Below are 15,168 nucleotides of genomic sequence, written 5' to 3' on the forward strand. Positions count from 1 at the left end.
TCCCCTGGAGCCACTCTCCACTCTCCTTTTTCTCACACCATAGACTTCCAGCCCTAATGTCACTGGGGCTTTTGCTGGGCTGCAGGCTGCCTTGCAGAAGGGCACAGCTCTTCCCTAGCAGCCCTGTGTTATCTAGCATCCCCATGGAGAAGAATCTTCAGTCCTAAGGCCATAGAAATGCTGCTGGATGGCTGTATGTGGGCAGCTGCTGTGATCCCTCTGTGTCCGTGGTGAAAAGCAGGGCGCTGAGATCCTCCTCAGGTACGATGAGATGGGTGAGGGGCTTGGAGATCTGCACTTTGAACCTGGATTCCTCTGCTCTAAGCAGCATCCAGGTTCTTTTCAGGGGAACACCTGAGTGTGACCATCCTCCAGAGGTGCCTGCACAGGGCAGCTGAGACCAGGAGTGATGGACACACCAGCTGTCCTCACTCTGCCCTGAGGGACAGTCCCTTTCCCTCCCAGGAGGCCAAGGTTTCACTTGGTGGGCAGTAAATGTGCCAAGGATTTGTGCTTTAAATGCACTCCACAGGTGTAGGGGGACAAGTATAAAGTAACAAACCAAAGCATTGTGCACAAAGCCCTGCTCTGCAGTTGGGTGAATTTTGAGAAAGTGTACTCCAAAACTCCTTGTTACATCAAACACAGTTCATCTGAGACCACCCCATGTTCCATTTACTTCTTGCTATAGGTCAGCACTGTCTCCTGCAGAGTCTCTTGCCCCCACTAGAACCCTCAGGCAGCACCACTTTGACATCAAGCAGAGGACCAGTCCTCCCAGAAGTGAAGAGGCAGTTTTTTATGGTTTCAAAAAAAAAAAAAGAAAGAAAGAAAGAAAGAAAAATAATAATAATAAAATAGGCTAGGTTTTCCTCACAGAGGTCTACCCTAACAATTTAATTCTCTTTCCTCCTTGGAGAGGCGTCCCTATTCAGAGCAGCAGATCCCAATTCCCAGGAGGATCAGATGTCCAACAGCAGCTCCATCAGCGAGTTCCTCCTCCTGCCATTCGCAGACACGCGGGAGCTGCAGCTCCTGCACTTCGCGCTCTTCCTGGCCATCTACCTGGCTGCCCTCCTGGGCAACGGCCTCATCCTCACCGCCATAGCCTGCGACCACCGCCTCCACACCCCCATGTACTTCTTCCTCCTCAACCTCGCCCTCCTCGACCTGGGCTGCATCTCCACCACTCTCCCCAAAGCCATGGCCAATTCCCTCTGGGACACCAGGGCCATTTCCTATGCAGGATGTGCTGCACAGGTCTTTCTGATTGTCTTCTTGTTTTCAGCAGAGTATTTCCTTCTCACCATCATGTCCTACGACCGCTACGTTGCCATCTGCAAGCCCCTGCACTACGGGAGCCTCCTGGGCAGCAGAGCTTGTGCCCAGATGGCAGCAGCTGCCTGGGGCAGTGGCTTTCTCTATGCTCTGCTGCACACTGCCAATACATTTTCCCTGCCCCTCTGCCAAGGCAATGCTGTGGACCAGTTCTTCTGTGAAATCCCCCAGATCCTCAAGCTCTCCTGCACTAACTCCTACCTCAGGGAAGCTGGGCTTCTCACATTCAGTAGTTTTTGGGGTGTTTTGCTTCCATTGTGCTCTCCTATTTGCAGATCTTTAGGGCCGTGCTGAGGATGCCCTCTGAGCAGGGCCAGCACAAAGCCTTTTCCACGTGCCTCCCTCACCTGTTTGTGGTCTTTCTGTTTCTCAGCACTGGCATGTTTGCCTACCTGCAGCCCCCCTCCCTCTCCTGCCCATCCCTGGATCTGGTGGTGGCACTTCTGTACTCAGTGGTGCCCCCGATATTCAACCCTTTCATCTACAGCATGAGAAACAAGGAGCTCAGGCGTGCTATCAGGAAAGTGATTACATGGATTTTTCTTAAGATTGGTACATTTCTCCTCTTTCTCCACAAGTGACTTCCTTTGTTTTCCCTTGGAGGCTTGGTACTTACTTTCATTACCATGATATTATATTTATCTTCAGTGTCATTTCCATGTATTACGTTAGTAGAAAAAAGTATTTTATTCACCCCACTTCTCCCGAGGTATGAAATTGCTATTTTTTTTTCTCTGGACATTTTTTGTCTACCTGGATGCCAGTACTCTCTCTTAGCATCTGCTTAATAAGATGGAATCTCCCCAGTGCACTGCCTGAAATCCTGTCTCTTCTTTCAAAGATGTTGCCAATAACATGGCTGAGCAGTGTGGTGGTTTCACATCGATGGGCAGCTGAAGTCCTCCACACTGCTCTTTCACCCCCCTCTAAAGGAAAAGCTGGAGAAAAAAGAGCGGAAAAGGACTCCAGGGTTGATTTAAGGGAGAGGCAGGTGACTGATATATTTCAGTCATGGTCTTAACAGACTTTGCAGAGAGATTCAGCTAAGTTATTGAGCATTACTAAGAGACGAGAGCAGTGAGAAACTAAAGGCCTAAAAACACCTTCACCCCCGTCCACCGTCTTCTACCTCCTCCCCCCAGTGGTGCAGCGGAACGGGGAATGGGGGCTGCAGTCAGTCTATAACACTTTGTGTCTGCCGCTCCTTCATGGTCACCCTCTGCCCCTGCTCCAGTCTGGGGTCCCTCCCATGGATGCCATCCTTCCCGAACTGATCCCCCCAGGCCCCCAGCTCCTGCGTGGGCTCCTCTCCATGGGATACAGTGCAGCCTGGAGTCTGCTCCGGCAGGGGTCCTCCATGGACCACAGCCTCCTCCAGGCCACATCCACCTGCTCCACCGGGGGCTTCTCCATGGGCTGCAGCGTGGAGATCTGCTCCGTGTGGGACCCATGGGCTGCAGGGGGACAGCCTGCTCCACCAGGGGCCTGTCCACAGGCCGCAGGGGAACTTCTGCTCTGGTGCATGGAGCACCTCCTGCCCTCCTTCTGCACTGACCTTGGTGTCTGTACCAAGGACTGCTTCTCACTACATTTTCTCACTCCTCTCTCCCAGCTGCAGCTTCAGAGCAGATTTTTTTTCCCCTTCCTTAAATCTGTTCTCACAGAGGCCAACCCAGCATCGCCCATTGGCTCGGCTCTGGCTGGTGACGGGTCACTTCTGGAGCCATCTGTAACTGGCTCTTCTTTAACATGGGGCAGCTTCTGGACTCTGCTCACAGGGTCCAGCTCTAGATCCCCCCTGCTACCAAAACAGTGACACGTAAGCCCAATACAAGCTGCTGCACCTCAGAAGGCCTGTAACTCCATGCGTTTGGGAGACAAAAAGCTCATCACCATCATATGAGTTGGGAGATATCAAGGGTAGGATTTAGGAGTAACCTGTTGGTGTCTGATGACAGTGAAAGTGGTGAATGGCCACTGAGGTACATCCCCATGTCTGTCCCACATGGGGCAGGGCAGAGGACATCCTCTAGGAGAGTAATTTGGAGCTGCCTGGGAAGCTCAGGGGTTCTCCCTAGGGAGCATGTCCCGGGGTGGGCAGTGCCTGGAGCCCTACAAAGTGAGAGATTGCCCAAGGTGGAGTCACCCGTAGGAACGGTGCCAAATTTTGATGTCCCCAGGCAAACAAGAACTCAGTGCCTGTGGGATTCAGTGAGGGACCAGCATGCTCAAAGGAGGAAGGTTGGAGAGGGGTTCCTCTCATCCTCAGGGAAGTACAGCTGCCTGGATCTATAAAATACCTGGAAACCCCTAGAGTCCTTGGAAATATTCCCTAGTCTTCCTGAGCATCTGCCACAGATGTTGAATCCAGAGTGAGAGTTTAGCAGCAGTGATCCCAATACAGATAGGTCTACTTCCCACCGTGTGCAGCACAGCCAGTGTGCCGTCACCTCTTGGGCACCACAGCATGCTTGGTCTGCTCATAGCACCACCAGCTCAGGGCCACATGGGGAGCACGGGGAGGTGGCCAGGAAGAGCTGGAGAGGAGAGAGGAGGCATGAGGAGAGGTCAGATGGGAGCTGACCTTGACTAGAAGTTGCCTCAAATACTGGTGTTCATCTCATCCAAGACAAGGTCTGGACATACCCATTAATCCCTAAACCTAAATGCTACTCCACACCCTGACAGGAATCCACTTCTCTAATGTTTGACCACAATATCCCTTGAAGCCAAACTTAGTCCATAGCCTTTTTCCATTACCCTTACACTCTTGCTCGCCCTGATCCCTGCCCTTAACACTAGCATTAAAATGCTCTAGTTAACCCTAGTCTTCTTGCAGACCTAAACAAAACCCTAAACCACTGAGCTTGACCATACCCTAACCACAGACCTGACACCACAAGCAGAACACCAAACACTTCCACTAGATTTTGCTTCATCTCTAACCCAGAAAAGTGAGCTCTAGTCACTAATGCCATACATGAACAACTAACACCCAAAGCCCCCATCCCTGTGCATTAACCTCCTCACCTTCAGCCCCTCTCCTGACCCTTAACTTTAGGCGCTTACCCCCTTGGCGCAGGGCAGGAGCCGTGAGGTTGCTGTGCAGTCACATGGCATTCAAAGATGAATGTGAGGGGCCATGGATCTGATCAGCTCGTCAAACACAAGGAGGAGATGGGTGGGAATGCTCTGATGAGCTCAGCTCTGCCTCAGGATCTCCTGCCCCAGCAGGAGGAATGTGGCTGTGGCAGTGACTGTGAGGTCACTTCTGTCTCTGCAGTTGATAGGGCAGCAGCAGGAACGTGTCATGGAAAGGGACTGTGAGGTCACTTCTGTCTGAAGTAGCTGACAGGTCACCCTTGGCTTCTCCCTGGGATCTGTACTTTTTGGCTGACATCTGCCAGTGGCCCTGGTAGGCCAGCAGAAGGCACCAGGTTGGCATGCTGACTGTGGGATCCCCTCTGCCTGCATACCCAGGAGGACCCAGGCAGAAAGAAGGCCCGCATATGGGTTGTGCTGTCCCTTCTGCTTGAGTCCATGACTTGACAGCAGGAGGCACATGGCTTGGCTGTGTCTACACAAGAAGCTGCAAGGCCAGCAGCAAGCCCATGGCTTAGAAGATGCTGGTGAGGTGACTTGTGTCTGGTTGGCTGACTGGCCGCAAGGAGCCTGATGGGTTGGGATGCCTACTTCAGGAGCGGTTTCCACCCTTATGGAGCTTTCTTTGGTATTGGGAAAGAGCAGGAGAGAAAAAACTGCCACAAAGTGCACCTTGGAAGGGTGGCACTGGCCATGAGGAGGAAGAAATATCTAGGGGAATAACTGGTCTTGCTGCTAGAGACTGAGGCAAAGAAGGCATTAAGTGCCTCAGCCTTTACCTCATCTCTTGTCACCAGGTTTCCCCCCACATCCAATAAAATATGATGATTCTCCTTAATCCTCCTTTATTAAAGTATTTATATAAACAGTTTTTATTGTCTTTGACAGTAATAGACAGATTGAGCTCCAGCTGGGCTTTGGCCCTTCTAACTTTGACCTGCACAGCCCCATAAAGTTCAGGACACAGCTCCAGACAAACTGACAGCATGCGTGAGAAGGAAGCACAGAAAATGCGGAACCTGGCAGCCTCCCATCCCCTACCCTTCTGTGACTCTGTGCTGCAGTTCCATTCAACTCATTACTCCTGTATTATCCAAACTTTCCTGCAACTCCTGATGCTGCCATCTTGTCAGAGAGAGCACAATCACGTGAAGGTTAAACTGTCTGCCTGCAGACATGAACAGCTGACAGAATGGAGTGTCATTGTGGGGGAACCTTGAGAAACTGCAGGATTTTGCCTACAGAATCCTCTCGACATTTACAAGGAGAAGAGCTTAATCCTGCACCAGAGGAAGAGGAACCCCACACATGAGGGCAGACTGAGACCCTGCTGAGTGAACAGTGCCCAAGAGGAGGAGGGCCTGGAACACCACGACGGATGCCATACGAGCAGTGGTGCCACTCACCAGGAACCAGGCCAGCTTCAAACAGAGCTGCCTTAAGAGGAGCATTGCACCAAGAAAATCTGAGTTATCAGACTCAGCTGAGATCCAGTAAGACACCACACGGACAAGGGTCTAGAGCCAGCAGGGAAAGATGTGCAAGTGTGGGAGTCCTTTGAACAGCCAGGTGTAGACAGGATAGAGGGCTGTGGCAAGGCTGAAAGTCCCAACAGGACCCAGGTCTTTGTGTCCATGGCTATGGCTGTTGTCTCTGCCACTGAGGCCTATGAGGAGACAGCTTGTCATTAAAGTACCAGGGAATCATTGCCTCCTCGACCCCACCCATGAACCAGGCAGGGGTCATACCATTCTCCTGCACTTGGCCATGCACATCCCCATCTCCTACTGCCCCAGGAAGAGCCCTGAGCAGTGTGTGACAGAAACAGATCTCCCTTCCTGGGTGCCAGGGGACAAGGTCTGTTCCTTTTCTTTGGTGAAACACATCCAGGTTGTCTACACATCAGTGTCACCTTTACACTGCCTTTGTCTCCTTGTTCTCACTGCCTCCTCCAATGTTCTGCTCTAACGAGCTCCAAGGGAGGCTGTGTCAGTGCTGGCCCTCAGGGAGACACTGCAGGAAACTTGCCTCTGACTTGGACTTCTTGAGAGATTTCTTCAATTGTCTCTCAGTGCCTGAGGTTCGTGGGCCCATCACCAAAGCCCCCAGAGGGGTGATTCCAATGCCTTGGGCTGGGCCTCTGGTGCTGAGCTGGGCCGGGCTCCTGGGACAGAGAGAGCTCCTGGCAAGAGGGCCCTGGTGCAGAGAGCCAGCTCTGCCCAGGAGCAGCTCCTCTGCACAGCGCAGCAGGGCTGGGGGCTCTGACTGCAGGCACCCAGGCAGAAAGTGATTCCAGGCAGCCTGGAGGGTGTGGGCAGAGGAGAGCTCAGTGCAGGAGAAACCTTCACAGCTCTGCACATGGTAAGTGTCCGGCTGCAGGACAGTGCAGGAGAGGTTCCTGGAAGGGGCTCCTGGATCCGGGATGTCTCTGCCTGGCCAGGAGCTGCCAGGATGTCTCGTTGTGGCTCGTGCTGTGTGGAGGAGAAGGTGCTGCAGAGCAGCCTTGGGCAGAGGAAGGGGAGGGCAGGGGCTGCCTGCAAAGAGAAGGCACTTTCTGCAGTCTCTGCCTGCATTTTCCTGCTCTAATTCTTGCGCAGGCTCTGTGTTAACAGAGTTGTAGGGATTGCACAGGTGAAGGAACTTCCTATTGCATTGAACTGAGACATAAACAGGTTAGTGATGAACCTGAGAATATCCCTTCCCTTCTCTCTGCTTACACACTGCACCAGGGCTTTTCTGAGCTGTTCTTTAGGACCTGCAGACAGGGAGATGTCCCTGGGAGGTGTCTGCAGGGCAGAGCTGGGCACACAGCGGATGGGATGGTGTCTGTGAGCATGGACAGGAGGAGACGTGGGGACAGAGAAAGAGCTGCTGGCAGGGACAGCTGCAGGCAGCAGGGACATGGGCAGGTAGTGAGAGGGAGCTGCTCTCTCCCTGCCATCCCCTGAAGTGCAGGCGCCTTCCTTGCAGCAGCCCCTGGTCTCTCCTCCCCAGCACAGCTTCTGTCATGGCATGTATAATCTGTGGAGCTGAGAATACGGGGTGTCTGAAGCCTAAATCTCTGTGTAAGTAGACACATTTGCTGCAGGCCCCCTCCACCTTCCTCCATGGAAGAAGGCATAGAATCACAGAATCATAGAATATCCCGAGTTGGAAGGGACCCACAAGGATCATCGAGTCCAGCTCCTGGCTCCACAGAGGTCTTACCCCAAAATTCCTACCATATGACAAGGAGCATATTCCAAACGCTTCTTAGACTCCAGAGCTCTTTTCCCTCTGCTGCCTGTGCCGGCCAGGTGGCACAGGGGTGTGAGGACAGGTTGTACCTCACCGACACCGCAGCCTCGGCACCGGGTTGGGTCCTCCCTGCCTGCCCATGCCTGCTTCTCTCCCTTGCCCAGCGTGGCAGCTGCTGGTGCCTGATTCTGACAGGGAATGCTGTGCATGGAGGGTGAAGCAGGAGGAAATGCTTCCTGTTCTCTCCGGCCAGACACAGGCAGTCTGTGAGCTGATTTCATCTCTCAGGGTGAGGAATAGAGAAGACTCACATGGAGTCACACAGCCAAACACCCCTCACTCAACAGAGGGATCCCCTTCCCTGGAACCCTCCTCCAAGTACATGGCTCTGTTGGCACCTCTGTGTACCACTGCTCTGGAGCAGAGGTGGCCCATCGGGAGCTGCTGGGCAGAGGCATTTGCTGTGTACAGGACACTCAGCCAGCACAGAGCAGGGCTCCAGCCAGGGAGAGACAAAATGGTCTTCTAGAAAGAAAGGCGATGTGAAGGCTGCATTGAAGAATCAAATGGCTATAGCTCAGAGCAATTTTCCCTAACACTCTATATTTTTTCTTCTTTGGCAGTGTCCCTGATGAAGGGCAGCAAATGCCCAACAGCAGCTCTGTGAGCGAGTTCCTCCTGCTGGCATTCGCAGACACGCGGGAGCTGCAGCTCCTGCACTTCGCGCTCTTCCTGGCCATCTACCTGGCTGCCCTCCTGGGCAACGGCCTCATCCTCACCGCCGTAGCCTGCGACCACCACCTCCACACCCCCATGTACTTCTTCCTCCTCAACCTCGCCCTCCTCGACCTGGGCTGCATCTCCACCACTCTGCCCAAAGCCATGGCCAATTCCCTCTGGGACACCAGGGCCATCTCCTATGCAGGATGTGCTGTACAGGTGTTTGCATTTGTCTTCTTGATATCAGCAGAGTTTTTTCTTCTCACTGTCATGTCCTATGACCGCTACGTTGCCATCTGCAAGCCCCTGCACTACGGGAGCCTCCTGGGCAGCAGAGCTTGTGCCCAGATGGCAGCAGCTGCCTGGGGCAGTGGCTTTCTCCATGGTGTCCTGCACACGGCCAGTACATTTTCCCTGCCCCTCTGCCAAGGCAATGCTGTGGACCAGTTCTTCTGTGAAGTTCCACAGATCCTCAAGCTCTCCTGCTCAGATGCCTACCTCAGGGAAGTTGGGTTTATTGCATTTAGCTTTTGTTTAGGTGCTGGTTGCTTTGTTTTCATTGTGGTGTCCTATATGCAGATATTTAGGGCAGTGCTGAGGATGCCCTCTGAGCAGGGCCTGCACAAAGCCTTTTCCACGTGCCTCCCTCACCTGGCTGTGGTCTCCCTGTTTATCAGCACTATCGTGTTTGCTGGCATGAAGCCCCCCTCCATCTCCTCCCTATACCTGGACTTTGTGGTGGCAGTTCTGTACTCTGTGGTGCCTCCAGCACTGAACCCACTCATCTACAGCATGAGGAACCAGGAGCTCAAGCATGCACTGAAGAAGCTGTTTCAGTTGTCTTCCAGAAGCAATTAGCTGCTGCTCTGCTGCTGCAATGGGAAAAACTCACCAAAAAAACACGGTGTGAGGCACAGCCTTTCAGTGCCAGGTACCAGGTCCACAAATGCTGGCCCCAAACTGTGAGAAGCAAAGTAATAATGTTACGTACAGAAGGAGAGAAGATGGATCCTGAGGATACAGGGCTGCAGGCACCTGTGAGCAGTACGGACACTGACCTGCGGTCTCAATGCTCTTAGGGTAGGGAATAGGAGAAAGAGGCCAGTGCCTGTCCTGTGCCACCTCCCCTCCAGCCCTGCCCTCCTACAGGTGGAGTATTTCTCCCTTACTCGGGCACCAGCAGCGCTTTGCCTCCTCCTCCTCCACAGGGAGATGAGCCACAGGCCTGGCTGTGTGTGAGGGAGCAGCAGACCTGAGCAGAAAAAAAGCCAGTTTCATGGCACCGGGGCATCTGAAGGGTCCAGCCCCTGCGGTTGGGTCTGTTCTCCGCAGCAAAGAGCTGTCACCAAGCCCCAGGTCTGTGGTTGCTCCTGCAGCTCTGAGGACCACTCCAAGGGCATCACAGTAACGAAGGTCAGGACCTATGAGGGTCAGCCTGCCCATGGATCGCAACAGGAGGTTGGTAGGATTCCATAGTACACAAGGACACAGACACCTCGTTGCTCCATTTTCATGAATGTCTTTATTACAAATTGCTACAAAACCCTACCTGTAAAGCAACTACATAGTGCAAGAAACTACTAAGTTACCACTAGGAAAGCAAATATGGGCTTGTGATGCTTTCCCTAAATCTGCACCAATAAATACTATTTGAGCTGCTACTGGTACGACACTCATGAATCCACTTGGTGGAGGGCACAAGGCAGGGCACCTTCCCCTTCTTTCTTTGGGGCCAGTCATGATAGCTCTTGAGTATTGTGAACATCGTTGGGTAACCCTAATGACATGCCTCCAGACTCTGTTTCTGGCTTTTTCCAAGGGTAAACAACTAAAGAAAAGGGTACCGGAGGGCTGTTGGCATAACTGCCTTGAATACAGAGAACGTCAAATAGTTGTCTACCTTGCCTGGTCTCGCACAGGACCCTTCTGTTGTGGGGTTGCTGAGAGCCAAAGAAGAGCAGGTGCCGATGGCTGCCACAACGGTGCACCGGCAGCAATAGCGCACTGACCTCCAAGTCCTCCAAGCTCAAGAGCTGTGTATTCCTGTGAGCAAAAAGTCAGACAAAGGGGGCAGGAGACCTGCTTGGATGATCAAGGAGATCCTGGAGTGACTTAAATGAAAGAAGAAAGCATACATAATGTGGAAAAGGGGACAAGCCACTTGGGAAGAATATAGGGACAATGTCTGAGGATGCAGAGAAGTGACAGGGAAGTCCAAGGCCTATTTGAAGTTAAATCTTGCAAGAGGTGTCAAGGACAACAAAAAGGGCTTTTTCAAATATATCAAGAGCTGAAGGAAGACGAAGGAAAATATGGGCCCACTGGTTAACGAGGAGGGTGCCCTGGTGACAAAGGATACAGAGAAGGCAGAATTACTGAATGCCTTCTTTGCTTCAGCCTTCACTGCTAAGACCAGCCCTCTGGAATCTCTGAGCTTCGGGACAAGGGAGGAGATCTGGAGAAACGAGGACTTTCCCTTGGTTGAAGAGGATCAGGTCAGAGATCTCTTAGGCAAACTTGACACCCACAAATCCATGGACCTCGATGGGATACATCCATGAGTGCTGAGGGAGCTGGCAGATGTTACTGCTGGCCCACTCTCCGTCATCTTTGAAAGGGCATGGAGAACAGGAGAGGTGCCTGAAGACTGGAAGAAAGCTCATGTCATGCCAGTCTTCAACAAGGGCAAGAAGAAGGCCCCAGGCAACTACAGGCCGGTCAGCCTCACCTCCATCCCTGGAAAGGTGATGGAACAGCTCATCCTGCAGGTCATCTCCAGCATGTGGAGGAGAAGGTGATCAGGAGTAGTCAGCATGGGTTCACCAAGGGAAACCATGCTTCACCAACTTGATAGCCTTCTGTGATGGAATAGCTGAGTGGGTGAGGGAGAGCAGTGGATGTTGTGTACTCTGACTTCAGCAAGGCTTTCAGCACTGTCTCCCATAACATCCTCACAGGCCAGCTCAGGAAGTGTGGGATGGATGAGTGGACAGAGAGGCGGATTGTGAGCTGGTTGGATGGCAGAGGTCAGAGGATTGTGTTTAGTGGAACAGAGTCTAGTTGGAGGCCTGGAGCCAGCAGTGTCCCCCAGGGATCTACACTGGGTCCAGTCCTGTTCAACTTATTTGTCAATGACCTGGATGATGGAATAGAGTGCACCCTCAGCAAATGTAAAGATGTGCTGTGTTTCAGGTCAAAGTGCTCTGTTTTGAGTCAAAGCTCACCTTTTTTTTCTTTTCTTTTTTTTTTTTTTTTAACCCAAAGACCTCATGTACAGGTGCTGATAAGGTCTTGGTAGATAACCAAATAAAGGAACCAGCAGGTAGTCATTTTCTGTTTCATTTTCTGTGACTCTTGTTTCTCATAATTTCTCTTCAGGTACAGCAGTGCTTGTGGGATGAAGAGCCCAGCTGCAATGCGGAGGAAAAGCCCTGGTGGCCCTTGGGGCTGCCCCATTTTGCCCTGGCAGGCACTCCCTCTCTGTGAGTCGAGGTATTGCTGGCATTTGTAATCCCTGCTCAACTTTGTCCTTGGGGTTACATCATGAACGAATTCATCCTCAAAAGAAGGCTCTGCCCCATGAGCACCCGGTGTCCAGCTGGTTTGGAGATACTGCCAAGGAGTTCTCAGAAACACTGACAAGCATTGCAGAGTGATAGGTTCACTGAGACTGGAGGGGACGTCCAAAGCCCATCTAGCCCACCCCACTAGCCAAGCATGGACACCTAAACCAGGCAGCCCAGGCCCATTTCCAGCTGTTCTTTGGGTATCTCCAATGATGGGGACTCCGGTACTTTTTAGGAAACATGATCCAGTGCTTGGTATTGCTCACAGTAAAAGTGTTTTCCTGTGTGGAATGTCATGTATTCTCATGTCTTGTCCTGTCATGGAGACTGCTGAGATTGTCAGAGGAAAATACCTGATAGCGAATCCATGTCTCATAGCCACGTCATAGCAGCAGACAGAGACGGGACTGAGGGACTCAATGTTTTCTCTGTATTAGTCTGTACCAAAAAGTTCTCCTAGGCCTATGTATTCAGTAAAAGAGTTCAAGGATGAGAAGAGCATGTGTTGACAGGAAGGCCATGAAAAGCCACCAGGACAAGGGCCAGTTTCTGCCCCTGCAGGGGACTGACCCTGGGCAAGGCCCAGCTTGGGAAGCAGCCCTGTCAGACGTTCTTGGTGGGCAGTGAGCTGGGCAGGAGGCAGCCGTGTGCCCTGGCAGCACAGGAGGGAAGGCTGAGGGGCACCTCACTGCAGCCTGCCAGGAGCTGCAGGGATGTCAGGAAGAGCCCAGGGCCAGGCTCTGCCCCGCAGCCACGAGCCCTGCCTGCCCTTCTCTGGCCATGCTGCATGCGGTAGCTGCAGCAGAGGGGACCCCCAGCCAGCCCCTGCATGGGGCTCTGCCACCCGCCTCACCCCAGCCCTCTCCAGTGCCCTCCTTGCTGCTCTCTGATGCACACCAGGACCTCCCAGTGCGTGCCGGCCAGCACATCTGCAGTGTGGCTGCTGCAGGGGCAGGGAGCTCAGCATGGTCCTTGCAGCCCCCTGCCCTGGGCCTCCCTCTCCCCTTGCCCTCAGCCCAGGCTTGTCTCTGCTGGCAGGAGCACTCTTGGCATGCGCTTCCTGGCCTCCCCTCGCCTGCGCACAGCTGCTGCCCACTCAGGCTGCTGGCACAAACGTGTCCTCACAAGCAGCACCACCCCTTCGGCTGCTTCTCCTGGCCTCCCCAACCCCACTGCATAGACTCCTTTTCTCTGCCGGGCCACCTCTTAAACACCCAAATACATCCCTTGGCTGTCAGCTCCCTCTCCCCTGCCCTGTGGGGTGACAGACCCAGAGTGGGACATGCTACCTGTATTTGACATAGTTCTTGTGTATTTGCACTGGTGATGGCACAAAAAGACAGCTCCTTCAGCAATCACGTACATCCTTCTTCATGTTAGGACACAACTCAATGTCCTTCACTCTGCTTTATCTCATGGATGAACTAGATCAGTTCTCCTTGATTATTCTGAGGCACAATGCAATGCTTTTTGCCTTCTGTCCCTACAGCACAATATGTGTGACTTTCCCTTACTCTGCGCATTGACCTGACGGGTCATTTCACATTTTTCACTTTCAAAACCTTAGTTGGACAGGGACCATTTCCAAAGTGGGGCAAGCTGATGGGTTCTGGCTCAGCCATTTGAAGCACGCTATACTTGAGTTTTTCAGCCTGAGTTTGCTAGAGATGACCCAGGAAGGTAAACGAATGTTCAAGTATCTAGTTTGAATAAGGGAGAGTATCATGGGTTTCCAATGGCCATTTCAAATCTAGGTCAATCCCAGGAACCCACTGAAGAAGAGGTTTGTCTTTGAAGGGGTTTCCTGTGCTGGGCTGGGCTGGAGTTACAGGGACAAAGACCACTGCTGGCAGTGGAGGTGCTATGGGAACTCCACCTGGCTCCACCTGATTTTCCTAAAGGGCTCCGGTCTCCTGCAAGTCTTTTCTGACATCTGCCGGTCCAGGGAGGTGCCTCAAACGCAAGGGGGCCACAGGAGGTTTTCCCTGGTTGCTTATGGTCAGACAGCAAAGCTCTGCCTGAATACCCAGTAATTTTTTTAGTACTTAACTAATAAAGCAACTACTCATCAGCTCAAATGATTCAATCCCTTCTGCTAAATGTCTCACGTGAAGTGTAATTTCTATCATGAAGAAATGCTAATTTCCATGATTTATATTCATCACAGGAGAAGAAATACTGATGATCTCCTTTACTTGCATTGTCATCACTTTGTCTATCATGGTGTGATCCCTCATCTTCCAGGCTCAAAACCCATCTTGATTACACAGACAGTGCTGAATGTCCCCTGTCCAGCTGCCTGTCTGGACCTATGCACTTCCCATGGTTCTCCTGGTTTGCCCTCCCCTTACTCTTTGATCATTCAGGCAGCTCTCACCAACCTAGTTGCTGCTTTGAGTTTCAGTGAGTGCAAGGTCGGCCATCTATCAGCAGTCTGTCTAATGGTTTCCTTAGCAAGAAACTCATCGTTTATCATTGAATTAGTATGATATGGATTAATATTAACACTACTATTTAAATTTCCTATTAATCAGTGTAAAATACATCATGTACAGTCATCTTTCTGGGAATGTAAACATCACTGGAGGCAACAAAATGAGGAACTTGAGCTTTGTTTGTTTTGAAAATTGCAGCATGATTTCCTGTTGTTTGTTTTTAAATAGGAAAAACCCTGCTTTTCCTATCTAAGCAGGGCTTCAAAGGAGAAACCCTAGACCAATATCTATAGGAGAATGATGCTCTAAACAGAAACGCAACAAAATTCAGCCTTTGAAATGAGGAAAGATTTCTAATAGATGCTCTTTGAAATCTTCCTCCTTAACTACACCATGAAAGCTCTCCAATTAGCTCTACAAGTCTTGAAGAAAACTTTGGGAGAGATATGGCTCCTTAGGAGTTTCTGCATTTTAATGAGTTCCATGGTGTATTTTGGTGCTGAGTCTATGAAGAACAGGTACTGAGAGGAGAATGACGTAACCGCTTGAGCAAGTAAAGTCAGGAGGAAAAATTAAAGTGACTTGGAGTATTAATGGGCCCCACTGAGGGCTGTTACTAACAAAGCCTCCCCAGGGACTTGTTAGGGCAGATAATTGGAGGCCATGATTGCAGGTAGGCAAAGGCACTGTGCTGAGAAAATTCTTGGCTGGTTTTGGTGAAGTAAAAGATCCAAGGCCTGACCCCAGCCACTGGGAGGGGAGATCCTGCA

General features: G+C 51.8%; 1 protein-coding gene and 1 pseudogene across 2 annotated transcripts; both read left to right on the plus strand.

Moving 5' to 3' along the window:
• The first annotated feature begins 24 nt into the window (after nucleotides 1–24).
• On the plus strand, nucleotides 25–1,919 carry LOC310892033 (olfactory receptor 14C36-like; annotated as a pseudogene). Its single transcript has one exon. The product of its transcript is annotated as an olfactory receptor 14C36-like (transcript).
• Nucleotides 1,920–8,322: 6,403 nt separating this feature from the next.
• LOC310892027 (olfactory receptor 14C36-like) lies at nucleotides 8,323–9,398 on the plus strand (the record flags this gene model as incomplete). Its single annotated transcript, XM_083854212.1, has 1 exon — nucleotides 8,323–9,398. One exon carries the CDS (start codon nucleotides 8,323–8,325, stop codon nucleotides 9,253–9,255), a length of 933 nt encoding a protein of 310 aa, XP_083710338.1. The 3' UTR covers nucleotides 9,256–9,398.
• Between the last annotated feature and the right edge of the window lie 5,770 nt (nucleotides 9,399–15,168).

The sequence above is a fragment of the Anser anser genome, assembly GCF_964211835.1.
Source record: "Anser anser genome assembly, contig: HAP1_SCAFFOLD_133, whole genome shotgun sequence".
Taxonomy (NCBI): Eukaryota; Metazoa; Chordata; class Aves; order Anseriformes; family Anatidae; genus Anser; species Anser anser.